The sequence below is a fragment of the Anser brachyrhynchus genome (genome assembly GCF_964034855.1).
Source record: "Anser brachyrhynchus genome assembly, chromosome: 18".
In the NCBI taxonomy this organism is placed as follows: domain Eukaryota; kingdom Metazoa; phylum Chordata; class Aves; order Anseriformes; family Anatidae; genus Anser; species Anser brachyrhynchus.
The window spans coordinates 3,615,796-3,642,772 of NC_137711.1; the positions used below are offsets into that span (position 1 = coordinate 3,615,796).

Here is a 26,977-nt window from a genome sequence, read left to right on the forward strand (position 1 = left end):
GATGCAGAAGAAATGTGAAACCAAATCAATTCTGTCAACAGTTCCCAGCGAAAGAATAAGGAGGAAGGAATGCTGAATCATTTTGTTTCAATGTTCTCAAATGAAAAATGTTTCACTTAAATTGATGAAATATGTTCTTGCAATATAGAATCAGAGAATCATACAACGGTTTGGGTTGCAAGGGACCTTTAAATATCACCTAGTTCCAACCCCCCTGCCATGGGGATAATATCTAATATTATATATATGTGTTATAATATACATTATAATATATATATATATTATAATATTTCATAAGTTGAACCTTAAATATAACAAGAGCAGGGTCTAAAACCTTTAACTCCTTCTGAAGGGAACCAAAACACACTCCTCCAGACCACTCAAAATACCTTAGGTTAATTCAAATTTAAATGTGATTAAAAATAAACAATACAATGAATAAGTTAGCTTCTTTTGCCGCGTTCTTTGTGCTCTGCCCTTGTGCCAGTGGCTCAGCTCCAGGCAGACGCCCAGCTCTGAACCTCTCCGTGCAGGAATGGCCACAGTCTGCAGGCGCGCGCAGGCGGTTTGTGGGCTTTGGCTCTGTTATTAAGCTATTTAGGATCAGACTGAACTCAGTCCCAACGCTATTATAAACACAGATGTTTTAGAACCTAGCTGAAAAGTTAATCATCCTATCAATGCCTATTTCTGGGCATGCTGCAAGTCAGCAGATTAGAGCCTTTTAGCGGCAGCGGTAGCGACTCTGGAGGAGCACCCGCCTGGTCGTGGGAATCCAAAACAAACGCGGGACGGGACGGAAAGCTGAGCTTTCCTCGTTACGTGCATTAATAGCCTCCTGGCTGGGGCGGCTGACACAGCCCAGCAGCTGGGGCTGACATTTGCAAAGGCTCAGACGTGCCAGCACTTTGGGAACCCTCGCAGGGCTGCTGCGGGCGAGCAGAGCGGCCCCTGCCCTGGCGGCACGGCCCGGGAGTGGTGGTCCCAGGAGCCCTGGCCTGAGGCGGGATGGACGACAGCAAATCCCTGAAGGTGCGGCTGACCTTCTGCGTGCTGCTGGTGGGCATCTCGCTGCTCTTCACGGCCGTAGTGACTGACCACTGGGCCGTGCTGAGCCCCAAAGTGGAGAATTACAACACCACCTGCGAAGCGGCTCATTTTGGGCTATGGCGACTCTGCAAAAAACAGATTTATGTGCAGCAGCAAGGTCCCAAAGAGAAGGGCTGCGGGCCCATAAGTCTGCCAGGAGGTACGTACAGCCCCCCACCCATGCATGGGATGTCCCGCCAGGCTTTGCTTAGGAGGCTGCAGGATGGGGCGGAAACAAAATACGTCCCGTATCCCCACGGCTCGCAGTCCGGCAGCGGGCTGCACACTGCTGTGTTCTTGTGCTGGGCTGCGGGTGCACCTTGCTTCCCTCCTTCTCGTTGTACCTCTGCACTGTGCTGCCTTGCACGTACGTCTGCGGCCGTCTTTGAGTCATCAGCTCGTGTGCAATGACGGGAGGGTAGAAGGGGAAAAGGATCAGGCACAGTGGAAATCAGAGTGGAATCAGGATGGAGGAAATTTCACTGACATCAGCGGTGGGTATCACAGCACCCAGGCATGCTGATGGCAGCGGGCAAAAGCTTTAGCAGAAAGAGGATTTACAGGAGTAACTCTAATAGATGTGGCTGGGTCCTTAGGATTTCCCGATTCCTACATCCTCGAAGCCTGATCACAGCCAGAAATAGGTTGCCCCGAGCTATTTCAATAACAATCATTTCTCAGGGCAGGGAGGAACAGGGAGCTGCTGGATGCATTGCCAACTCCCAAAAAGTTATGAACTGAGCTTCAATCCCTCATCGGCTTGCTGCACTCCGGACCCACAGGGGGGGCAGCCTGGCCCCACAACTTTCTTTCTCTGTGATCTCCCAGAGCAGCCGATGGGGAGCGGCTTGGCTGCTTTCCGGGAAGCCGATCGCATTCCCCTGGTAAAAGCAGCTCGCTACGTGCGCGGATCGCAAAGTCAGCACCGCTCGCGCCGCGTGCACCAACACACCCCATCCGTGACCGAGCCTTGCTGCTGTTTTAGAAGGCTAATAGGGAACTGGACTCTTTCCAGAACAGAAATAACAGGATTGCCTTCACGCTAGCCTTGCTGCTGGAAATAAAATATATATGTTAGCACACGCTTGAGAATTTTCTGTGAAAAACCTTGCTGCCTGTGCTTGCTGAATGTTACCGCGATTCTTTACCTATTTGGCCAAATTATGTATTCTGGAGAGAGGAGCTCAGCTGCTGCATTCAGAGCTGCCTCTAACCAAATTTGGGAGTGTGTCATCCGTGTGCTTGATGTCTCTCGCGTAGGTACTTAGGCGCCTGGAAACATCTTCTGCCTTTCCTCGCACGGGGAGCAGAACTCCCACAAAAGGAAAATCATAGAAATTGGTTGATAAACACCCAAAGTGCACAACTGCAGGGTAAATATAAAGCTCATAAATATCCAGCTGTCTCCAAAAAGCAGCTTTGCAGCCAGGGCAGCACGAAAGCAGCTACTGGCTTTGACAGACATCAGCATGTGCTCTCACTGGCATGGGTCGCGTCCCAGCACTGCCTTTCTGCCGGGCACCACAAACAAACCTCTGCTCATGAAGAGGCTGAGCCCACACCAGAAGGGCTGGTGTGTTTTCTCAGTTTTTAAAGATATTTTGGAATTTAGGTGATGTCCCGTGTCATAAGCAGCATCTGAGGCTTGAAAGGGCATTGCATTCTCACCTCTGTTATAAAATCGTTTTAATCCCCACTTTGCTCAGGTGGAAAACCCAGCGTGGGGAGGTGGGGAGAGCACAGTCCCCGTGGGTCAGGGCTGCTAAACGCCGCCGTGCCCTCATGGTACACGTTGGATTGATTTCACACTTCTGGGAAGAGATGTCAGCAGGGAGACGGCGTGGCTGTGAAACCTGCAGTGGTCAAGAAAACATGAATGAACCACCAGGGAGCAAAGGAGATGCGGACATTTGTTTTCCTGAAAATCATGAGATGTAGTCAGACATCACTGCCAGGACTGGAAAAGAAACATCAGAATTTATCACTGCGTTAATAACCATTTACCAGTCACTCCCTGAGAAGGAAATGGATGGCACGATTAGCATTATTTATTAGGTTTTGAGCTCAGCACAGTGCAAAATGTGCAGGATGCATTGGCTTGCAGTCCACAAAGCAGATCTGTGATTTAGGCAGAGCTTTTGAATTTTACAGCGCTCTTGCGAGGATGCTGACAAATTGGAAAGGGTTCAGCGTCCTGCTGTAAGAAATAAAAGGACCAGGGGGATGGCCATTAAAACTGGGAAAATTCAGACAAATACTATGGTCAGTGGCCCACTGGGGCACTTCACCACTGAGTGGGACATGGCTCACATCCACTGCCAGGAGCTCCAGTGTAAGTGTTGTCCTAAAACGTGTGCTCCTGTGCAGCAACGGGGATGTTCTATAGCTAAGTGTGCTGCAGGCAGGTTAAAGAGGACCTTGTAAGTGTGGGAACGGGGGTCCAGGGAGATGGAGACAGAGAGGAAAAGTACTAGACAAAACTGACTATCAGCAGGGCTGTCTTGTTGCCAGCGTCCATACAAGGAACTCTCTTTGTAAGACTGGTATGAAGTTAAACCATCCCCAAACTCTGTCTTTCAAAGCCCTTCCCCAGGCTTGTTGGCCAGCTCAGAGCCCAAGGCCTCCCCCTCTGCTGCTCATCCCCCACCTTGACACCTCCTCCAAGCACAGCAGCAGGACCTGCCCCCAGGCTTACGCAAGTGGGAACCTCAGATTAAAAGCATCACTCATCCCGGATTTTCTCGCCATCCAGCATGCCACAACAATGCTCGTGTCGATCTCAGATTCAGGAGCAAGGTGGGCTCCGGCCCCTTCTCAGCCCATCACTCTGACGCTGACGGGTGGCAGCTCCCACCTGGAAACCCTGCAGGCCCCAAATGTCTCATGGCCTCTCAGCATGTCCTTCCCCCGAGGCTCAGCAGCAGTTCAGTGCTGTTGCATTTCTGCTGCATCTCGTGGCTGCAGTAGGTGCCGTCCAGCCCCGTGGTGGTGAGCAGCAGGAGAGGCAGGCCCTGCATGAATAAGGGAGCGATGAATTGTCCCGTTTCCCCCTGCACAGTGGTCATCCAGGAGTGATGGATCTGAAGGGAAGGGGCCAGGAGGGCTGTAAGGGCAGGTGGCCTGGAATGGGGAGGACAGCGTGTGATACACCACACGTCGTGTCCCTGCAGTTCGCCGCAGCCTTAATGACTGCCGAGCTCCTGCGTTGGTCCCATCAGCACACGGAGGTGACCCCGTGGCAGAGAGAATGCGATTGGGGTGGAGAGAAACAAAGATCGCCACAAAATTTTCATCCATTATAAAACCTATTTTAAATCCTATCCATTATGTAAATGTGCTGTGACACAAATGGGCTTTTCTCTAATTCATGATGGCACCAGAGAGGGATTGAAGTGCCTTGAATAATAGGGAACCTTGTTGATATAGATATTCCCAGCTCAGCAGAGCACCAGAAGTGTCTTTAAACTGAAAACAATATATCACTTCACCAAAAGCAATCTGGCTATATTTTCCCACATCAAAATGCATTTTCCAAAAGCACCTTCCCTAGAGCTAACCCACTTATGTGATAGCCGCATTGATCACACCTTTGCAGAGCTGTGCTGTCAGCCACAAGACACAGGGGCAGCTCCTTCTCCTGCCGACAGTCTCTCTCTCTCAAAGAGATTTCCATGTGTCCCTCCTCCGCTGAGCCTTTGCGGCCTGGAGGGCGGACTGGGCTGTACTGGTTCACCTGGCACGGCCACACACGCTGCGTCCCCCATCACACCGTCATTGATGGCTTCACCTCAGGCTTTGGATAATCAGCATGCTTGGGGCTTCCTTTGACATCAGCCTTTTCAGAGAGTTAATTAAAAGCCAAAGCAGTCGATCCAAGCTGAAGCGTCCCGGTTTCATCCCTCCTCCATCCCTTTTAGCACAGGAAGGAAAGGATCCCCAAACCGAGGTCACCAGCCTGGACGCTCAGCCACAAGCACCACTCAGGCACTGGCAGAGGCACGCAGCCTCCATAGAGCCTCTGGTCTGAGCCTCAAAATTTGCAATTTTAGATATTGAGCTCTGAATTCAACTACGTTTCCTCCAGTCATTTGCAGAGTTAATAAAGAACAGGTCAGGAGATGCCAGAGCTGAACATTAACCTAGTCTCCAGCAAGGAGAAGCTGCAGATGAAATAAAAGTCAGCTTTTAAAATTAAGTAGACAGCAGCATCTCAGAGGAATCTTTCACTAATGGGCCCAAAATCACTGCTTTAGAATTGCCCTGTCTCCTGGGAAAGAGAAAGTAAATCTTTCTTGAATCAGTAACTCTGAAATCTGCCATTTACATGACAGAAAAAGAGAAAAAAGAAAAAAAAAAAAGAACCCACCAGGTAACATACAGTACTCTGGTATCTTCTTGCCATGAGAAATTAATGCTGTAAATAAACAACAGATGCTCTCTGTGCCCTCCAGGCAGAGGCCCGCAGCGCACCCTGCACCCAGGGCCTTGCTCAGGACCATCCCACAGCTGCAGCCTGTGCTGGGGCAGCACGGTGGGGACGTCGGGCAGGATCACAGAGTCCTCGCAGACCTCCTCCCAGCACCTCCTGGAAGTTAGCACTAGCTCCGTTATTTAACAGACAGGAGATGCTGGTGTTAACGGTGGCCCCTTGCACACACAGGGTGGGTATTTCGTGCAGCCTTGGCATGATCCCCCTGCCTCGTGGGAGTCAAACCAGAGGGTGCAGGAACGGTGCTGGGCAGTGCTGAGCAGGCCCTCTGCAGCCCAGCTCGGCAGAATAGCGCGATCAGAGCTGGCGCCGCCCAGCGTGACTCCGTGATTGCCCAGCTCCAGCCAAATTCCTTGTGAGCAACTGTTCTCCCAGCCCCGCACCCCTCCAAGTTCTCAATTAAAGAGGTTATAAATAGCCAGGGCACCCTTCATCCTCACCCTGCTGCTGCCAAAGCTTCGAGTCAATAAGCGGTGGCCAGACCCTTCCCCATCCCACTGGGATGCTGAAAGCAGAGCTGGCTCTGTCCATGCAGAAATGCATTTCGCAGCATGGCTGAGACAGGAGCCCAGATGTCAGAAGGGACCTTTGGAGGTCATCTGGCCCAACCCCAACTCAAGCAGGATCACCTGAACCAAGCTGGCCAGGACCTCGTCCAGATGGCTTTTGAGTATCTCCAAGGCACCCCAGCCAATGGAACTTGATACGCCCAGCCCTCAGCTGCCCTGTCATGCCACGTCTTTCAAAACAGCCTGAGTTCTTTATGCTGAGCATTTTGTTCCTGCCCTGTGTCTCTCTTGAGAAAGCAGGTGAAGAAAGCAAAAACCAGGGGAAGCTTCATTCTTCTAACTTCGAGCCTCAAGGTTTTCTTGACTAGATTATAACTGTTTGTTCTTCTACTTGTATCCATCTAACTGAAATAGTATTTCTCCTGCCTGTTTGCATCCACCCCAAAATTCCATGTACGTAGGCACAGCAAGAACATCTGCTCTCTTGTTGAATCTCACTAGGCTGAGTACGAAACCACCTTGTAGCTGTTGGGAGACTCAGCTTCCAGCTTGCCTCCACCCAGTATGCCCCTATACCACTGCTTCAATCCTCGTTCACCTTCTAACTCCTCTATAAATACCCTGTGTACCTGGCAGCATGCTCACATAAAGTCCAGATGAGGGAAATCCAGTAAGTTCCCACTAAGTCCACTATCATCAAATTAACTTAGCAGACTGCTCTGATGGGAGCGAACTTTGGTGACGCCACGTTTTGTGAGACCCTCTTTCCCCTTGGCTCGTACGGCCTTACCTTTCCTTTTGTCTGCAGCTTCAGATAACTTTTGTCTTTATGCTCTGACAGCCAAAAAAACGCCTTTACAGTAAAACACCATGTGCTCTGCTACAACGCAGCATCCTCATCTCTGGAACCCCCATAGTGTGGTGACCCCCCCATGCAGCAAACTGCCCCCGGCTGCTGACCGGGGCATATCTCCCTGCCAGTCACTGCCATGCAGGGCCTACAGGCTGGAGAAGGGAAGGAGAGGGAGGGAGAAGGTGGATGGGGACACTTCACCCGCCCTGTTTGGAGCCCAGGCTGACCCTCCTATGGCCAGCACCGCTCTGAAGCAGGAGGGCAGGGACAAGGGGAGGCCAGCGGAGATGCCAGCTCTGCTGCAGGCACGGCAGGTCTCATCACCAGGAAACACAGCCACGGAAAGGCAGGGATGAGTGATGGCCAAAGAAAGAATGAGAAAAATTATCTGTAATTCATGCTTTAAATAGAAGAGCAATCAGTGTGCAGAGCTCTTGGAGGGAGCAGCTTACAAGAGGCAGCAGAGGCCGTGCCCGTGCCAGAGCGGGTTGCCTGGCAGGCACGTGCCACTCGTCTGCTCCTGAATAAAACAGAGCCAGCTCAGATTTCTCCGTGTCACCATCCCCTCCGCTCGGCCTTGGCGGGTTGGGGTTCAGCTGAAGCAGAATGACTGACACAACATGTCAAGCAAAGTGGAGGTATTAGAGGAAGGTGTCAAACTGGCAGTTTGGCTCCGCATCATTCTTTTGTGGGAAATGTTCCCAAGAGGACATCTGGGGAAGCACAACTGTCAGGGCCATTTAAGCACCTCCCAAAGTGTTCTGATAGATCAAGGCCCAAATCCTTGAGATCAGTCTCCCGCTGCTATTCTTGCTCTTAAAAAAAGCATTTGCTGGATGTCTGCAGCAGAAATGAGGTCCCATTAGTCCCTACCCTAAAAACACTGCGATTCTGATATATTAGTAAAAAGCAAAATCCATTTAACTGCATTTTATCAGAGGTTTCCAAGAGCACAAAATTAAATTTCCTTTTCTCTTTCAGAACAAACCTGCTCCTACTTCAAGCACTTTACTCCAGGACAGAGCTCAGAGATATTTGAAGTAACCACCCAGAAAGGTAAGAATCATCCTGAAAACTTTTTCCTGCCATTGCACAAACTGAGGTGCACACAAGATGCAAGGTAATGGGGTCCCCAAAATGGGGGTTCAATCCTGGCTCCACAGAAAGCAGTAGAGGAATTTCTAGCAGATACCATCACAAACACTGCAAAATGTCTTGCCGGCATAAAACTAACATCACATCAGCATTATCTGTGACATTCCAAGACTTTACCATGGAAGGAAGAAGAGGTTAATAAAATCTAAATAAATAAACCTTACCCCAAGCAAAGTCTTGACCCTGAAAAGTAGAGAGGCTCTGTGAAGACCATTAGGAGTTTTATGCTTGATATTGATTTTATATAAAAGTCATGTTTAAATCCAGAGTGATCAATGGAAGGGAGGAACAGAGATCCTATAAAGACATATAGTCGGTGTTTACACAGCATGGATTTTGAAAACAGCCTACCACAGACAAATTTCACATTTCTAGTAAGTCCCTGATAAAGCCAAATATTTTTAGCATTCATCTAGCATGCACTGCTCTCTTTCTTGCCCTCTCATTAAGAAGAAATTCCTTTCCACTTTGCCACACAACATATTTTAGTGTGGAGTAAAGGAGCTGGTGATTACATTACACATATTAACCAATCTACTTTGTTTCCAGTAGAAATGATAATGGTAGAAAAGCCTGCATATGGCTTTTCTGAAAAAGCAATTGCCTAAGACAGGGAAGACTGGGAATTTTGCATTAATAGAAGAGCATATACCTGAGCTACCTGCTCTTGTTTATTGATATACTATTAGATCCAGCCATCTGATCTTAAAAATATATCTGATGCCTTCTTTGTTATTCAGAAAAAAACATCAGGAAGAACTTTTTTTCTTTAGAGTAAAAGAAAAAGCTTAAGCTACAGCAAATGATTTTACATTGAAGCTAACTGTTTCGGGCAGTTCTAGCACATAGTAAAGAAAACCAAAAAGAGAAACATCAGAGAAATTATAGTAAAATAGTGGTATGAAAAGCAAAGAGAACAAAGAGTGATATGCTTTCCCTTTCACAGAAATAGCTCCATTTTGATGGGAGCTAATTAGTAACAGGCAAAAAGATTCTTCATGATTTTGCCTGGAAGACACATTTTTTTTAATGGCCTGAAAGGCAAATATCATCAGATACTGTGATATTCATGCATGGCTACATGTGCTAAATCTTAAACTGATCTGAAAACGAATGCAATATGTAAATGAAGGCCTGGATTATTTAATTAGTGATTCTTCCCTTCCGTCCAGGCACAGAACTGTGCCTCGGCTGGGTGAAGTGTCTACTGTGTATCTTAGCTGGTTTAGCAAAAAAGCAGGATATTTTATGGAGGGTTTAATCCTATGCCCTGAAGAAGCTGAGTTTCCATAGAGCTGGAATTCTTTGTCTTAAAGAAAAGATTTAAAAAAAAAAAAAAAAAAAGAGGCTGTGCAAACAGTTTACCTCTGGCCTCCTGCCTTAGTTGCCTGCTCAAATTTTGAGCCCTGTGGAGCACACAAACGTCCTGCACTGGTACAGCATCAGCACCATGCACAGGGGCCTTGTTGAAGCCCTGCAGTACAGACCTAGCACAAAAATAGCACAGAGCTGCTTATTTACTCTGAGAGCAGAGTGTGGAGTGATGGAAGAAATGAGAGCGTGGAGCCCAGAAGCCTTCAGCAATAACATCTATGCAGCAGAGCTAAAATGGCTCCAGTCCAGAGCTTCTTCAGGCTAACACAGGTGCCATTTGGTCTTTCAGTAAGCGTTAATAAAATGATTTTCCCCTCTTCTGTTTTTATATCCTTTGTATTCCAAAGATACTTGGCCAATACTTCCCCCTGCTTTTATTTTAGGGAAATACTGGATTCATCAGAGCCCCATCTCTGCAGCATCAGGACACATTTTTCTCTGAGTGACCTACTGCAAAGTCACAACAGTTGGTGGGAGCATGCTTAAAATCTGCAGACATTCACATTTTTTTGTGTGTTTCTTTTGCTTTGGCAGAATACAGCATTTCAGCTGCAGCCATTGCCATCTTCAGTGTTGGCTTTGCCATCATCGGAACAATCTGTGTCCTCTTATCCTTCCAGAAGAAGAGGGACTACCTGCTGAAGCCAGCATCCATGTTCTACACCTTCGCAGGTACAAGGGTCGCTGCTCACTTAATTGCACTCAGTTCATAGTACAATATAAAGAAACTTAGATACACCCTGGGCAGATGGAAACACTTCTGAAAATGCCCAGAAAGTGGCATTGTCTTCCTAGTTACAGTGAGACTACAAGACCCCATGTGGTACTCCGGTTGAAGAGTTTTGGAAATGTCCTGATCGGTTTTACCCAGCAGCCTGTCTGTATTTTCTCCAACTACTTTTAAAATGGGCATTTCTAACACATTCAGTGCTGGCTGCAGTGACTATTCCATCTCATTTAGTCTAAGCACAATAACACATTAAGGTTCAAACCAAAGAAACAGCTGATCCAGGCCCAAGATGTGCAGCTGTCTCCCAAAAATACAAAGATCACGTTTTTACATGAACTATCACATCCTTGACATGCCACAATGACTGAAAGACAGAGGTGCAAATTGTCACCTCAATAAAACCTTTATTCTACTTTTGGAAAAGCTCCCTAAGGAATGCAATTATTCCTCCATCACTTCGAGTTTCCCATCCAAGCCTTCCTAAAATGTAACACTCAACAAGTCACCGGCTGACTTACGTAGCCTAGGCTGTAGCAGAGATCTGAGCACTTGCTGGCGTTGGTTCCTTCAAACATTCGAGTCAATGACTCACCTGTGAATCTCACTGCAATTCCTGTATGCTAAAAGGCAGATGAGGTGGTTAAGGATGAAAAATTGACAGCTGGTTATTCAACCCACTGCTCTCATCTTCCTTCAGGTCTCTGCATCATCATCTCCGTTGAAGTCATGAGACAATCTGTGAAAAGGATGATTGACAGCAAGGAGACAGTCTGGATTGAGTACAGTTACTCCTGGTCCTTTGCTTGTGCCTGCGCCTCCTTCGTCCTGCTCTTCATCTTTGGAATCGTCCTCCTCCTGATCGCGCTGCCTCGCTTCCCCCAGAACCCCTGGGAGACCTGCATGGATGCAGAACCAGAGCACTGATGTTCCCCAACCGTGGGAAAAGCCAGAGAGTGTTTTGAAAAAATTTATATTTTTTAAAATGTCTCGATCTCACTATACTATGTGCACTCCATTAACTAAGTCATTATTGAAACAAGGCATCTTCAATTTTAACTCTTGCTTTGTTGTTTTTTTGTTGTTTCGCTTTTTTTTTTTAAGGAAGGAAGAGAGAGCATTCAGAGCACCAGTGTGGGTGAATGGCACCCCACTCTCTTACACCTCCACCCTGCTGGAGGCTGAGGGGCGATTTGCAATTTGTGGATGCCTTGTGCCAATGCAACTGGGCGAAAAAGTGCACGTGAGACAACTCGTGCTGCAGAGGAGACAGCATTCTTGGGGTGTGCAGTGTAGTTAGAGTTGAAGAGCTTAAGGGATATCAAGCCTTTACTCCTCACTTGTTCAGACACTCCGTGAGAAATTTCAGCTCCGTGGGAGTCCATCTCCCATCTGTGCCATACTCCTCTGCCTCCTGAGAAGGGTTAGCTCACCACTTAAATACATCGGAGAACCTTATGCTGTTCTATTAAACTGTTAAAATAAAAATTTAAAAAAGACTTTGCCTAGCATTGGGATAAACATTTAACCTACTGATTTATACCCTGCAGCTCCATTCTGTTGAACTAAGCACCAAAAAAAAAAAAAAAAAAAAGTAATTTCTGTTGAACTTTGACGGCAAAGCCAAGACATACTGAAAATTAAGAATGATATTTTCCTTTAATAAAAAGCACAATCTTCTGGTAGCATGATTTTCTGGAAAATAATTTTGATGGATGAATCACCTGGCCCATCAATTTCTGCTGGGTCCAGTATTACAGTGTAATTCTCAATGGTATTTACTGTACGTAGCTCTCATTTCTTCCTCGTGAATAGGCTTATTAAGAGTACTGTGCTTTGCTCGCTGCATAGGTATATAAAAATACATATAAAGAAAAATCCTTCAAGGTAGCAGACAAGAAGGAAAGGAACCAGGAGAGTCAGCCCCAAAAATACAGCAGAAGTGCAATGCTGTTTACGCACACGTGAAGTGCGTGCCTGAGGCATCGTGGGCAAGCGATGCTGGCTGTGCTGCAGAGACCAGTGCACCCACCTGGCCCCTCCAGCCCAGCCCCAAGAGGCATGCATCTGTAGCTTTTGGTTGTTTGCAGTTGAGTTTTTAGAAAACTGTTCAGCATTTTCCCCTTTTTTTCCCCCTCAGGTAGGAAAAAGTATTTGTTTTTTTCACCAGATAATTTTAAAAGCAGGAGAAAAGGAAACCGAGGCGTTCTTTCCCTCTGCAATTAACTGTCCTCAATTCTGAAGGAAAAAAAAAGGCAGAAATCAGAACAGAAAATTTGTGGTCGTTTTATAGAGATCTGAAATCATGTTGCATGCCAGCATTTTGAGAAATTGCACAGCAATCTGGAGCTGGTGTGAGGGGCTGGCCCTGCTGTGAGCCCCTGGCCCCACTGCAGCCAGCCAGACGCAGGCATGTCTGTTTTCGCATCAAGGAAGTGTCAGCAAGAATACAAGCCATTTGTGAAGTTGCGTGAGTATTTTTCAAGCTCTTTGAAGTTAAGATGCACTACAAATAGCATGCATATTATAAAGTTTCGGGCTAAAGCACTCGTTGGTGCTCATATCTGGGTGCAAGCTGGGGAATTCTGCCTCTGTCTCATAAAGACAGACAAGTGCAAGTCTTCAAGTTGTCACTGCACCACAGTGAAATGCTAAACGGTTTTGAAATCCTATTTTTGGTAGAAAGCTGACATGCCTAAATTGTACTTTCATTGTACAGGAAGACAGAGACCAGTTTCTAGGGAGATCCTTTACATGCTACCACAACAGAAAAGCAAGTTGGATCGCCTCCCGTGCTGGCTGACCCAGGTTGGGATATCCAAATACACAACGTCAGATTAATGTAAGCAAAGCAGTTGGCAGACACAAAGGCATCCCCAGCTCAGCCATCACCAGCAAAACAACCTTAACTTAGATGCAATGGGTTGAAATAATTGAGGTCTGGTGATATGGGTCGAGCTTCATCACCCCACATGGACTGGCAGCATGTCCCATGCCCCATGGACACCCTTCGCCCCCCCCTTTTCCCATGCACCAGCTGCTTCTTGCAATGCCACTTCAGTGACAAAGTAATTTCTGGATGGTTTCTTATCCTGATGGGCCAATATGTTGCAAGGAGCTGCATACTCCCCCTAAAGATGTGACCAGTTACGTTTGATAGTCATCAGCAAGAACACACATATTTCAGATAAACAGATCCTGCAAGGTCTCACCTTCCCCATGTGTGTCCCTTCATTCCAGGGCTGAAACACCTCATCCAAGCCCCAGTGAGGGCAATGGAAAGATTCCCACTGAGTGCTGGGGCTTGGTCTGGATTCAGAGGTTTGACAGCCCCTCAGTGCTCACTCTACCCCTGGGTCAGAGAAAATACACAGCTCCCAGCAGCGAGAGCTTACACCCACAGACAGCAATGCTGGCAGCTGAGTTAGATGCCTTCCCGAAGCTCTTAAACTCACTAAGCTTTATTTTCTGTCTGCTGTAAGTTAAGAGGGTTTTTGATCATTCATTATTTCAGTATGGTTCCTGCAAGACTGAGGAGCATGTGGATGACTTCATTTTCCTTTTCCAGATATTAAGAAATGTGGCTGAGGGACTCGTCCATTAAATTGGTCATTGGTATTCACAGCAGGGAAGGCACTGCTCTTACAGCAGGTTTGTTCTGCCATATCCAAATCTCTCTGCCACGGAACTGATAATGTGTTTCAAGAGAGTTAATAAAAGTAATTGGCCTTCATACAGAGAAAAAGAATAAAAAAATTGGGTGGAGGAGGAGCTGTAACAAGTCTGCATTTTCAAATAGCAGGGAACAGCCAACAGAGCTTCGCGAATGTAGGAGGAAACCACAAAAGAAACATCCTTGCTGCAGGGAGTTATCCCAGTGGAAAGGGGATGGGAACCTAGCTGCACTTGGCAAGGGACCTGTGATGGCACTCCACGGCCAAGGGTGGCAGCAGCCAGCATGCCAGAGAGAGAAAAACACCTCACAAACCCAGTGACTAGCACCAGCCACCACCAAAGCCTGCGCAGTGGCCCTGCCATGGGCATGGGTCACTTGGGAACCGGCCATTTGCCACTCATAAAACCAATATCACTGACTGCCCCCTGCTCCTCACGTGACACAGCAGAGATTTTGGCTTCTCAGATCTGCCCATCACAGAGCCCAAGTGCTAAACAACAGAGCGCGATGGAAGTCAGGATGATTTTTGTTTGTGTAAGGGCAACATTTGCTTTAGGCGCAAGGCTCAGAATCTGCTTCTTTTAAGCACTGTGTTGCGTGAATAACATGCAGAAAAGGTGCCAGACTAACACCCCTGACGAAGGAAAGCGCCTGTTTAGCAAGCAGCCAGCTGCGCTCTCAGAACAGCGCGGATCAGGCGAGCGGCCTAGCGCAGGCCGGCGGAGCCTTCCCCAGGCTCCCGGCCCACAGGGCAAGGGACAGACAGAGGCCTTGGTGCAAAACCCTTCTGCAGTCCGTGCCTGAAAAGCACCAGTGTATACAGTGTTTGCAGCTTCCCTGGGGTCATCGCTTCTTTTCTTTCCTTACTCTCACAACAGTTGTGGAAATTATTTCCAGAAGGTCCCCAAGATCTGAGAATTTCTGCCCCCAGCCCTGCAATGAGCTCTGCAGCCTCGGCCCTGCTGCAGAAGGGCACCTTCTCCTGGGCTTGATAGCTCTTGAGGAACATACCCGACACAAGAAGTCATCGCCATAAGCAGGGGCCTGCTCGCAGTGCTGCACCCTGCCAGATCCAGGGAAGGACCTGGAGATTAGCACCAAGCCCTTGGGCTCAATCCAGTATGCAGTCAGACGTATGCATGCCACAATCCTAACCAACGTGCAGAAACTGTTTATAGACTAAACCTAAACCTCATTACAAACTTCATCTAAAAGAGATGTTAGTTTCCCATGGTGAATGTTGCATTGCTTTTATAACAAATGTTGGAATATTGAGCTGCTCTGTCCCCTGAACTACACACACAGCAACAGGATCTGCTTTCAATGCATCTGTTCTAATTATTTCTCATTTCCATTATCACCAAGGGGCAAGAAAAAAGCATCACAGCTTGGTTTTGACCAACACATAGGACAAAATTCTTCTCAGTTTGTTACATTTGATATATGTTCTGGCTCCAAAGAAATCCATCAGGAGACAGCAAGTCTTATGGGAAATGGACTAACAACATCTTTTGCCTAGTTCTGGCTAATTCAGATTATAGATTTTTTCTTTTTTCTTTTTTCTTTTTCTTTTTTTTTTTTTAAATTTACCAGAAGCATGCATTGACCTCTATCGAAGTAAAAACTTTTCCACATATATCAACTACAGTTGCCACAAACCCTGCACCCAGCTGACATTCCTACCACAATTGCCGTGAATCCTTTTACTTTTCTTGAATGACGGAAAAGAACTGAGTGACTCAGTCCTTGGTTCCTGACACAACCAAATAAAAAGATGCTTGAGCAAATATTGCTATCCCAGCAGAAATGGCCCATATTTCATGTTAAGGAATATGATGTACAATTTTTTTTTTATAGGCACCATAGATCATCACCAGCCAACTTGACAAGTTAATTGTCCACAGTTTTTCTAGGAAAACTAGAAACTTAAACAAAACAAATGAAGTGAGTTGAATGATGATACGGGTAGAGCAGAAAGCATTATGAGCTTATTGCTTTGGAAATGTGCAGATTCTGATATGCTTCACTCTAAAAAAAATTCTGTCTGGTCAAACACTGCTCTCAGTGCTACTTACAGTAGAGGTATTATACACACAGCAAAAGAACTGCTTATAGTGCATATTCTCTGCAGAAAAACAGCTGAACTTGACAAATCTGGGAACAAAATATTAATTAATCAAAGTAGGGAATATTACTCAAGGGAGTTGTAAGGTCAGTGGAAATAGTCACATACTGTTATGGGTCAGTAGTGCCATAGTCCATACAATTAAATATAATGGTACAAAATATACTAGACGTCAACTTCAAGGAGAAAATATGGATGAAAGGGCTTTGGTTCTAACTAGCCAGCTTTTATGCATAAGAGATATTTATTAGTTGTATTGTGGAAACACTTAAGGATGGTGAGTAGCTGCTAAACACTGCAAAGATTTATGCTAGATAGAATGGAGAGGGGACGTGTCCCTGTGACATACTTTGGCTATGAGGAGCTTGATACTGTGGATATGCCTGAGAACACATCTCCGGGTAGATCGACGGCACCTGAGCGTCCCGCAGAGCAGCGGGACTGGCACACAACAGAAGAACATATTGGAGCCAGCGAACTAATGAAGGGAGACAGGAACATACCAAGAAAGCTCTGAGACTTCAGCAGCAGCAAAGCTCTTTTCAGAAACATGGTGACAACTGCAGGCAAGAAAAAAGACAAGCCGTGGACTAGCACATCCATATCTGATGCCATAATGAAATTTACCCAAGACACCAAACAGAAGTCCTATACCTTCAAGAAGTATAAACATTGCTTCAGAATCCAGCTCCAAGTGACCTCTGCCCTGATGGAAGTGAGCAGGATCTCTTCCAGTTCCTTTTTCTGACTTAGCAAGACCAAGTTGAAAGTTATTTTATAATATCAGTCTTCAAATGCACATGGGGAAAAATCTACCAATTCCATTCATTAAGTAGCTTTTTAAATGGCAGAAACTGTATTTAAAATTAAAAAAAAAAGTTCAACTTTTTAAAAAAACAGAATTTTTTATTAGTTCCTAGAATCACACTGACAACCTCCCATGAGGCATTCAGATTTTCCTCATGAAGAAATGAAATTAAACTGAATAAAACCAGAGCCTTTTGCTAGTAAATACAAGCTTTCTAAATTTAGGTCTGGACAAAGTCATTTACATTTTCCACAGAAAACAGTGGATGTTTATTCCTGGACAAGGAGCATGAGATTTGGCATGCATTGTACTTTTAAGTATGACATTTCAGTTATAAAAAAAGGTCAAGAAGCCAAGTACTCAGTGTAAATGTCCAAGCCTCATTTCCTTTAAGTTGAGATATTGTACACGAACCGAGAAACTACACTCATATTTTTAAATTTTTACTGTAATTGCAACAGCTCCATATTTAAAGTGCAGCCTGAGTCCATGCCCACTGGAGCCACCTTAATGGGCTTAATTTGATTTTTCATAAGTTTGATTAAACCCTAAAACAGTTTACAATATACAGTGGGTTTTTTGTTTTTGTAAGTAACTATGACTCCAATAAAAACCGAGCAATTTACTTTAAAAACGAAAGGGTTATATACATGACATAAGGGCTAGACAAAACATTTCAAAAAACGTGCATTTTTTTTTCTCCAGAAGAATATTAACTTCAAGAAATACTATGGATTCATTCTATATATATCCAAAGCTGATCGTTAGAAGATCTCCACCATACCCTCCCCAAACTCCTGGGTGAGAGCACTTAGGAAAATCCATAACCAAAACCTGGGGTGACTTTCATGAGGTTATAGAATTGAAAATGTAAAAGAAAGTGTCTTTACAGTATTTTTAGTATAGATAAAATGCCAGTGTGAAACAGAATAGAATGTGGTGAGATGCAGCCATCTCCCCCTTAACTAATTCACAGATAGCAGTAAATTAACAAGTGATGTTTATTAGTTTAATATTCAAATATGGTGAACAGAATCAAAAGACTGCTCCATATAAATGAGTGATTTTGAAACCCCTGAAATTACAATGCCAACTCGGCGAAGTGAAGTGCATTTGAACCCTACCTAGTCTTTTGTCATAGTCTTGCACATCTTACCAAGAGCTCCTCACAGACTATAACATTCAGGCACACAGATTTTTCTTCTCTCAGAGCAGTGCCAGGTGCTCAGTGGAGAACCAGCAAAGCTCCACGAAATAAAAACGTCTGAGGCTAACGTATACAGAGCACATGCCCGGCCCTCACAAGGGAATTTCCCATGGACCTATTCCTGAAGTCTTCAGCTCGGCAAAAACCCCAAGGCTGTAGAATTTGGCCTCTACTCATTTTGGGTCTTCTTTATTTGATGCCACGTGCTGAAGTGCTAACCATAACTTGGCAGGGGCTTTCCCCTCCCCCAGCATCTTCTGTTTGGTATAGACATTAGGAAATAAATTAACAAATTATGCGTACTTTTCCTTTACAGAAAAAAAAAATCAGATACATTTCTGAATCATGAACCAAAGGTTTATAATAAAAAATATATATATATGCAAACCTCTGCAGTGTACTGAGTTTAAATCAGCCCCATTATGTAAAGACCCTTGACTTAGAACACGAAGTCAAATGCAAAAAAAAAAAAAAAATGATTGTAACCAGAGCAAAAATCTGATTGAGTACAGCAGAAGACACTGCTAATTTGCAAGGTGTCCCACGGACAGCTGTAAAATCTGAAATCACCCCCCACAGCCTATAAATTTTTATTTTTGTATGTAATAAGTGGAGGAATACTGCAAATAAACCCAGCTCAGTCCTTGTAAAAATTAAGTATTACCCAGATTTAAAGTTATCTATTCAAGTGTAAAAGGAGGACTACTTATCTGGAGAAACTATGCAAACACGCCTTTATCTCCCCAGCTGCAAAAGTATGAACAGTGTGCAAGACCAGAAATCTTTACGAACAAAGATCATCTTCTGCGCTTTCATTCACACTTGTTTCTTTAAATTTTAAAATCCCATAATTTGGTTGGTTTTTGTTGTTGCTGTTGTTGCTTAAATTTGTACTCCTAAGGGGCCAGGTTTGTGGAGAACTTAGCAGAACTCATAGATAAACAACCTGGATACCGTTCTCATCCCCAAAAGATTTAGATTAATTTGGATACAGCTTTGACAAACATTAAATCTCTTCTTTAATGATGTTCCTCAAACAAAACAGTTAGCAAAATATCTGAATTTCCTTGTATAATGTCACATTTTAATGTAAACATCAAATAATGTACCAAAAGTTTTACCGGAAAAAAAAATTAAAGCGGCACAATTCTTTATACCACTGGAGAAGGGGGGGGAAGAAAAAGCCAGATTACAAACATTTACACATGCATAGTGGAAAAAAAAATTAAACAAACAAAAAAGTATTTTACTAAATTCACGCAATTTTTTTTTAAAATAGTTATTAAATCTACTAAGCACCAACATACCTAAAAATTTATCTTCAGCTTCATGATTCATTTAAAAAACCTATCAAATTAACTTTTCAAACAAGCTTATATTACTAGCTTGTCCAAAAATAAAATGTAGAGGTTTTTTTGGGTTTTTTGTTTTTTGTTTTTTTTTTTTTTTTGATGTCATTTCTTTTTTTGTGTTTTGTTTTTTTCTTCTGTTTTTTGTTTTTGTTTTTGTTGTTTTTTTTTTCTTTTTAAGTATACCAATACTTTTTATCTGAATGCTTCCAAACAATGGCATAGGTGTCTGCAAAGAATGCCTTTACTTTACCCTACAGTGAATGGAAAATACAATACCACATCATACAGAATCTAAAACTAGAAAAGTCTGAGAATGCAGCATCCCTTCACAAAAAAGCTGATAAAACTGAAAGTATTTAGAAGATGCTGCATCTTTATTAAAAAAAAAAATTAAATGAATTTAAGCAGAAATAACATACATTTTTACATTAACTGGCCATTTCTGGTACAGAAACCCAGCATAGTATGCTAATGTTATTGAATAAATGTAAATGCTACTTACAATCTTTTTAAATACAATTTAGACAAACTTTTTTCTTTTTTTTTTTCTTTTTCTTTTTTTCCCTCTTTTTTTATTTTTTTTTGAAGTTGTACAGGTAACCTCTCAGCTGCTAGTTTAATGCAACACATCATTAACATTACACAAATTAAAAAATAATGTGTGTTTTCCTACAGAAAGCTTCCAAAAAAAACGACCCACATCAAAAAATGCAAAATAATGGAATATAATTAAAAAAATTAGTTGCAAGTCTAGCAGCAAAGCAATTAGGTGAGGATATATTTACTAATATAAACAAAGGGAATATTTGCAGCTACAGGTGAAGCCCCAACTATCTTAGATCTACTGACACAAATAAAAATTAAATTCTCTCTAAAAAAAATAATCTGATTATTTAAAATAGGAGTAAAAGCCATTGCTACCTGATGAACTACCTAGGCTAAGTTCCTGAAACAAAGACAAAGGGTCGCTATTCTTTTTTGTCTGCTCAGGAGGAGGTTTGGGCTTTGGCGGAGCCCGCAGAGCACTTGCGTAGGACATGACAGGCTTGCTCCCACCAGCGTTCTGCTGGCTGTTACTGTTGGATTCGACGATCTGCTTGTTGGGCATGAGAGGTGGGAACTGGCCAAGATGTTGCAGCACGTTGTAGTTGAAGGAATTTGAGAGCTGTATGTTTTCAGCCTTCAGATGTTCCTCTGGGGGCTTGACCGTCTTCGGTGGAGCTGCAAAAGGAGAAAGCAGATTTTGTCTAAGTGAACAACTCTGAGTTAGGAAACCCATGTACAGGAACCTCAGAGGAAGCACTGAGCAATACTGAAACCATCTCTGCTGGTAACAGCCCCCTCTGCACCCCCAGCTTTCTGTGTTTAGTCACTCTTTGTCCAGAGAAATTTCTTCTAAGTTATCTGGCTTCATTTCCAGCTACTGGGTCTTGTATTACCCTCGTCAGCAATGCCGAGAAGACTGACATTATTAAACATATTCTCCATGTGCGTATACCTACAGAGGTAGTAACACTGAACCTGCAATTCTGCACAGGCAGACTCTGCAGATACACTGAAGGTAAGGTGCTTCAGAATGGGATATACCCTAATTTAAACACTATCCACTGAGACAGTACAAAGAGTATTTCATTCTTCTTGCCTTAGAGCATAATAGGTGAAAATTAAAATTTACAGCACCATATATAATTCATTCTCAAGCAGCAACACAGATTTCTGAATGCTACCCAACTAATTATTGATATTTTTGTCTGAATGCGGTTCTAATTGATATGTTCTTGCTCTACATTTAACAACTTCTGTAACTATCAGGGAAAAAATATTTACTTAAAAAAAATAGGTATAAAACTGCTTTCGAGTGAATTTCCTGAATCCTAATGAAGTATCTTAATTTTGTCTGGGGAATTCTGCTGTCTTACATAGCTACAGAAACTACACTGAAACGCAGGTATACATTATAGCTAAAATAGCCCGGGAGTTGAACAACAGATATATTCCGTAATTATTTCCATCTTCAAATCCATAATGTTATTTTTGAAGTGCACATACAGGAATGTATGATCAAATGATTACATAAGTAGAAAAACATGATTATACAGTTCAGTTTCTCACTGGAAGGGTTGCACACACACTTGTTTCTGGTAAAGTACACAAAAATACCTTGGAAAAATGATGTGGAAAGAACATTAGCAAAACATTTTTACTAAGGATGCTATGATTCAAAAAAAAAAAAAAAAGAACAAGCAAAATAACTTCCCCAAAATAACTATAGCACTCGAGAGAAGACAACTAATGACAAGCATGGCTAGAGGCGAAAACTAAGTGTGGTAGAAGTGTCTAGCACAAGAAAAAAATATGAAGATAAACATATTGAATAAGAACTTAAATCACTTTCTTCCTATCAAGAGAAAGAACACTGCAAATCAAGCTCTCAAATTGCAATTTTGAAAAGTGCCTGCTTATAACAACACAGAGCAATTCACAGCAGCTCTCCTTGCACTCTCCATAAATCCAACATGATGTAACTGAACACTTGTGCCACAGCCATTTCTGATGTACAGGGAATAAAAGCCCTTGAACTGTCTGGTGTCATGATTGCTCACTCCCAGGCAATGAATACCAGCACAGGACCAGTTCACAGCTTCTCATTCTTGTGGATTTTTATTTCATGGATTAAAAAACAGTAACCAGAAACACTGAAGTTACTTGTCATTAACCTTTAACACTATAAAACACATGTGAACTTCAAATAACATCATCATAGCCAGTAAGCCGTGTCTCTAATTGCAAAGCCTTTTTTATCACTGAGAAGTTTATTTTATTTCTCTCCACTAAGTCGATCTGCACTGCAACTACCAACAGGGAAGCCATGCCTTCCATGGTAAAAGTTTAGACTTCATCACGGTAATAATGAAGTACTAAAATTTGCCACGAAGTACGGAGCTCACTAATACAGTTTCTATTGTTTCCCACCAGACTGTAACATCAACAAAAAATGTTATTGATTCTGGAGACAAATAACGTGCAAATACATCTCACCAGTTACCTCAGATCCTTTTAGCAAAATCTTAGTTGCACTTGAAACCACTGTAAGAGAATATGTGGGTTAACTAGAACTTTTGTAGCAAGACTAAGAAACAGTACTGCATTTAGTGGATGAAATACTCAACCGTATTCTTTTTCAGACATCAGCAATGTACCAGAATATGAACAAGACAGAAAATGAAAATAGGATTACTCTTAGCAAGCCTTTAACTACTAAAAGAATAAATACTTCAAAAATCTTTGTTAAATTAGTTTCAAGACTTGAAGAGATGTCAGAAAACATTCTGTGAAAACAAAGAGAAAAAAAAATATATATCCTTTCATTTAGACTTGCTCATTCCAGCCTAAATAGTCTATTTACGGGAGCAGAGAGAGAAGCAAAGATCAAGTCTGCACCTACCTAACAGCTCCCGGGGTGGAACTGCTCTGTTGGCTCCATTGCATGGAATGTTTGGGTACGGGGCAGATGAGGAAGAGTTTACCCACAACTCAGGTGATGAGTAGTTGAAAGATGACTGGTTACTGTGGTCCTGAAGCTCTTTACACTGACCAAGACTCTCTTGAGGAGTGCTTAATTCTTCAGAACAAGCCTGGACTGAACTAGAGGAAATTCTTCTTTGGTACAACGGCCTGCCTGGTCCTCTTGGTTCATACTGCAAACACACAAAAAACAAAAAAACAAAACAAAAAAAAGACCTTTTGCTCCTTTTATTCAACTGCATGTAGCAAATGCTATTTCTCCATCCATTTTTTTCCATGCCACGTCTTACAAAAAAAGTATCCTTTGCATTTAGAAAAAAACACTAATACATTTCAAATTATACGTTGTATACTGCAGTCACTGATAATGTATTTTAACCATACGAAACAGACACGGGATTATAAAGGATGCATAAAGAGCTTCAACTAAGATTCCTTAACTTTTAATCAACCTTTATATCTTACACTCCTACATGGGAAATGAATCATATAGAGAGAAGAAGGATACCCAGCATTTACAAATGATATAAAGGAAGTACAGAAACATATAAGAGCAAGAGAAAATGATCAATTACAATGTACAGAGGAAAAAATGGCTTTCAGTTTCCAGAGGGCAAATTAATGATACCAGGATTTGGCCAATCACAATACATTTGTGTACTGAATTTTGCATATATACACACAGAATGAACGCTCTGGAGAAGTGTGTCTTCAGGAGGAATAATGCAAAGAATTTTATCTGAAACCATAGAAATTACTTGCTTCCAAGATCCTGTAGATCATGTAAATGAAAATGGTAGAAATTCCATTAACCTGTTGGCTTCAAGATTTAAAGACTTTTCAGGATTCAAAGCAAGTCCATTGTATTAGTTTATTTAACAAAAAACAGTTTGGTAAGGATACCAAAGGTCATGACATCTCTCCTGAAACCTGCCTCATATGAGAGATCTCTGTTACAAATACACCTAAAACTGCATTTTGATTTCTTTATGTAATTCCGTCCTATCTGCTAGCTGAATGAGCCCTCCTGGAAACTTTACAAGCAAGTCTGTCTTGTAATGTTTTTACTGCATTTTGCATTTCTGTCACACATTTTGAAAGGAAGAAGTAATGAGAACTAAAATGAATTTGCACTAATTACATAAAGACTCACTCTATTTGTCTTCAGATAGCAGGAGCCGTCACAAACTCTGTAGGAATATTTATTAGTTTATTACTGCTGAAGAGCCATTGTTCTTACATCCCGCTGTACTGATGGCATTAAATGTTGTCATAAAGTATTAGATTTTATACAAGGTGGTATGGCTTAATGGACTGAAACAAAGAATTTCTAAATGCCTATAAAAGCAAGTCTTACTACAGCTCTAGCTGGGCCTGAGGATTCCATTAACCTCTCTAGATCTGCAGAATACAAAAATTTGTAAAAATGCACTGGCATTCAATTTTAGTTATTTTGCTCAGGCACATAAACTCTAAGATCTTTTCTACTTTCAGAAGTCAAAAGGCAATGAAACATGTATCATGTGGGATAGTAATGAACACATATCATGGCTACTCTAAAAACTTTGACATACATAAATGTATCACAGGACATGCCACTTAATTTTATGTGCAAATATTTCATCACATGCAGTCCGTGCAAGATTATCTGAGAATATTAATTCTGCCAGTCCTGTAACACAGCCAGCTCCAGCATATTCCATATCTGCATATCATACACTCCTCAGCACTCCAGATTCCAACAGGGATTAAAAACCCCTGTTCAAAACATGACCTGTCATGGCTATATGTGCTCACATAGTCTACATCCCATTACACTACCTCCCCTAGAGTCCAGAACAAAAAAGATTGACAGAGACAGAGCCATCTCGTGGGTGGCAGGGTTTGTGCTATGCCCAGATTCATGCTACACAGCTGGGTATCTCTGCACTGGTACGCAACACTGAGCCCCCAAAATACACAGAATGGCTTTACACAGCATTAGCTCAGGCCAGGTGGGATTTACTACATCAGGTTTCATACCACGTTAAAACAACCGTACCTCTTCTGGTCTCAGGTTAGTATGAAAACTAACCCAAACACATTCACAGTTCAACACTGAGCCAACTGGCTGGCTGATTTGAGCTGACCTTCCAGAGAGTCATCTCATGAGTCTCCACCTGAGGTGTGGTTAATTTGCACTCCAGACAAACAACCTGCAGATAACTGAGCAATGATTGCAAAAAACTCTGAATAATATTCAAAAAGCCAAGACCTCCTATTTGGTAGAGAAAATGTTAGTCCTGTAGCGATGAGAACCACAAATACACACAGGGTGAACACAGAAGACTTGCAGGAAAATTCTATCTCAAAGAAATCCCGTGTGAGCTTTTCATATGTGAGGTATTTTGCATTCATGACCACTTCAAAATATAATTTCATATTAAAATGACATGACAATTGCATAAGCAGACAAAAATGCCTACCTCTTCTAAGCTGTGGAGCGAAGAAGCAGATACTGCTCGAGATGTGAGTGGATGAAATGGCTCCTGACCAACTGCATGCTGATGATTCTGTATTTGTATAAAAGGGTTTTGCTGGGCCCTATGGGGCAATGGAGGTATACCATAATGAAAGCCCTGCCCCATTAGGTGATTCTGCTGTAGGTTAGCATAAGTCCACGATCCATCAGGTTGCAGGTATTTCAAGGGAGATGGGGTTATATGTTCAGATGGCATTGAGAAAGGGGGATTGTATATTTGGGGTAAATGTTGCTGAAATGCTGGGTTACTGGGTATTTCAATGTCTCTGTTGTTTTCAGTGAAGTTAGGAAAGTGACCACTGTGATTAGAGTTGCAGGAAGGAGAAGGGAGTGCTGGTGGGCTTCTGGGCTGAATTTGTCTGTATTGCAACAGTCTTGACTGAGGGGGTGGCATTTCAGCTAAGTCCCGACTTTCACTTTGATCACGGTGTGACAGTTCTCTGAGCAAATCCTGGAATCTGTATTGACAGAATAAATGTATCAAGAAAAAGAAAAAATGTTTTTCTAAAATCCCACTCTTTTTGCGGTTGAGAAAACTCAAAGCACAAACCACTGGATTTAAATATACTCATCTTTGAGCCTGCTGACCCTAACTTCAAAAGATGCGACTGTGAGCAATCAGAAATTAGGCACAAGAGGATTAACTGGATGAAATACCTACCTGAATCATTTCAAAGTTTTAATAACTCTTGAGATTTCCTTTTCAGTCAGAAGAATCAAGTTTTTGTTATCTCTTAAGAGACAACCAAAGTAAGGGTTTCCTGCTTTACTATAGAAAACACTTCCCACAGTTAAATCAAATTTTAACCCCTTAAAAGCTAAAAACCAGAACAATCAGGGATTCCCCTCACGTGTACAATACATTTCCAAACTTCTTCAAAAGGAAGGGAGTATACAATTCAGCACTTTACGGAGTCAGATAAGAGAGCATTTAGAGGCTTTACCATGGCTATAACAAACCAGATGGAAAATAAAGCATAGTGGGAGATGACAGTAAACAGAGGCAATTTTAAAATCTGGCCTTCACAATATACATGATTAAAGCTGATGGCCACAGGAACTATTTTTCTGTTTATGTTCAACAGCTTTCTTTCTTGGCCCCTAATGCTCCATCTCAAGAATATGCATATTTTACAATCTGCTTTTAAAATAAAAAGCTTTTTAAAAAGGAAGAAAAGTTTGGATTTGACTGGGGAGCAGCATTGTGGGCAGGGGGTTGGTTTTTTCAAGCACAGAAATCTGCCTTTTATGCCTAATTCACTTTGAAGAATTTACTGCTTAATAGGCCTTAACTACACTCAGATACCACCTTTATATGCACAAGGTTGTTACTCTCTTTCCATTACTTATTCCATAAATACAGCACTGAGATACTCCATAAATGTATTTTTTCACTACAGCTTTACTACCCAATAAACAGAATAAAGCATAACACATAGTAAAAGCATAGCTGTAAGTCAGCCTGCCAACTATTTTAACCTTCATAATAACAGCAGCAAAATGCAATACCTTTTAGTGCCTTGTACTTGGATCACAGTGTTACAGATAGGTGCCCACTGCTCAATTT

At 42.8% G+C, this 26,977-nt stretch overlaps 3 protein-coding genes across 7 annotated transcripts in view; 1 reads left to right on the top strand and 2 right to left on the bottom strand.

Annotated features, from left to right (window-relative positions):
- LOC308180075 (uncharacterized protein) overlaps positions 1-6,994 on the bottom strand; it is a 36,914-nt gene extending 29,920 nt beyond the window's left edge. Inside the window, exons 1-2 of the mRNA XM_080561177.1 lie at positions 4,677-6,994; positions 3,785-4,100 (exon numbers count right to left, since the gene is read on the bottom strand). The gene's annotated coding sequence lies outside the window, so the exon portion shown is untranslated. The remainder of the gene's footprint in view (positions 1-3,784; positions 4,101-4,676) is intronic.
- CACNG1 (calcium voltage-gated channel auxiliary subunit gamma 1) lies at positions 554-11,695 on the top strand. The gene is made up of 4 exons (XM_080561176.1): positions 554-1,249; positions 7,922-7,996; positions 10,004-10,141; positions 10,897-11,695. Exons 1-4 carry the CDS (start codon positions 1,009-1,011, stop codon positions 11,121-11,123), a joined length of 681 nt encoding a protein of 226 aa, XP_080417302.1. The 5' UTR covers positions 554-1,008; the 3' UTR covers positions 11,124-11,695.
- A 7,774-nt stretch (positions 11,696-19,469) lies between these two features.
- HELZ (helicase with zinc finger) overlaps positions 19,470-26,977 on the bottom strand; it is an 83,234-nt gene continuing 75,726 nt past the window's right edge. For all 5 annotated transcript variants that reach the window (XM_080561130.1, XM_080561131.1, XM_080561128.1 and 2 more), the window contains 3 exons: positions 25,355-25,868; positions 22,810-23,062; positions 19,470-20,585 (listed from right to left, as the gene is read on the bottom strand). In XM_080561130.1, the coding sequence (XP_080417256.1) occupies positions 20,254-20,585; positions 22,810-23,062; positions 25,355-25,868 (1,099 nt within the window). In that variant the 3' untranslated portion in view covers positions 19,470-20,253. The remainder of the gene's footprint in view (positions 20,586-22,809; positions 23,063-25,354; positions 25,869-26,977) is intronic.

Bases quoted from the DNA above. Each gene is read 5' to 3' on its own strand.
- CACNG1 (XM_080561176.1), top strand. From the start codon at position 1,009: ATGGACGACAGCAAATCCCTGAAGGTGCGGCTGACCTTCTGCGTGCTG. The intron at 1,250-7,921 runs GTACGTACAGCC...TTTCTCTTTCAG, and splicing joins GCCCATAAGTCTGCCAGGAG to AACAAACCTGCTCCTACTTC. The intron at 10,142-10,896 runs GTACAAGGGTCG...ATCTTCCTTCAG, and splicing joins CATGTTCTACACCTTCGCAG to GTCTCTGCATCATCATCTCC.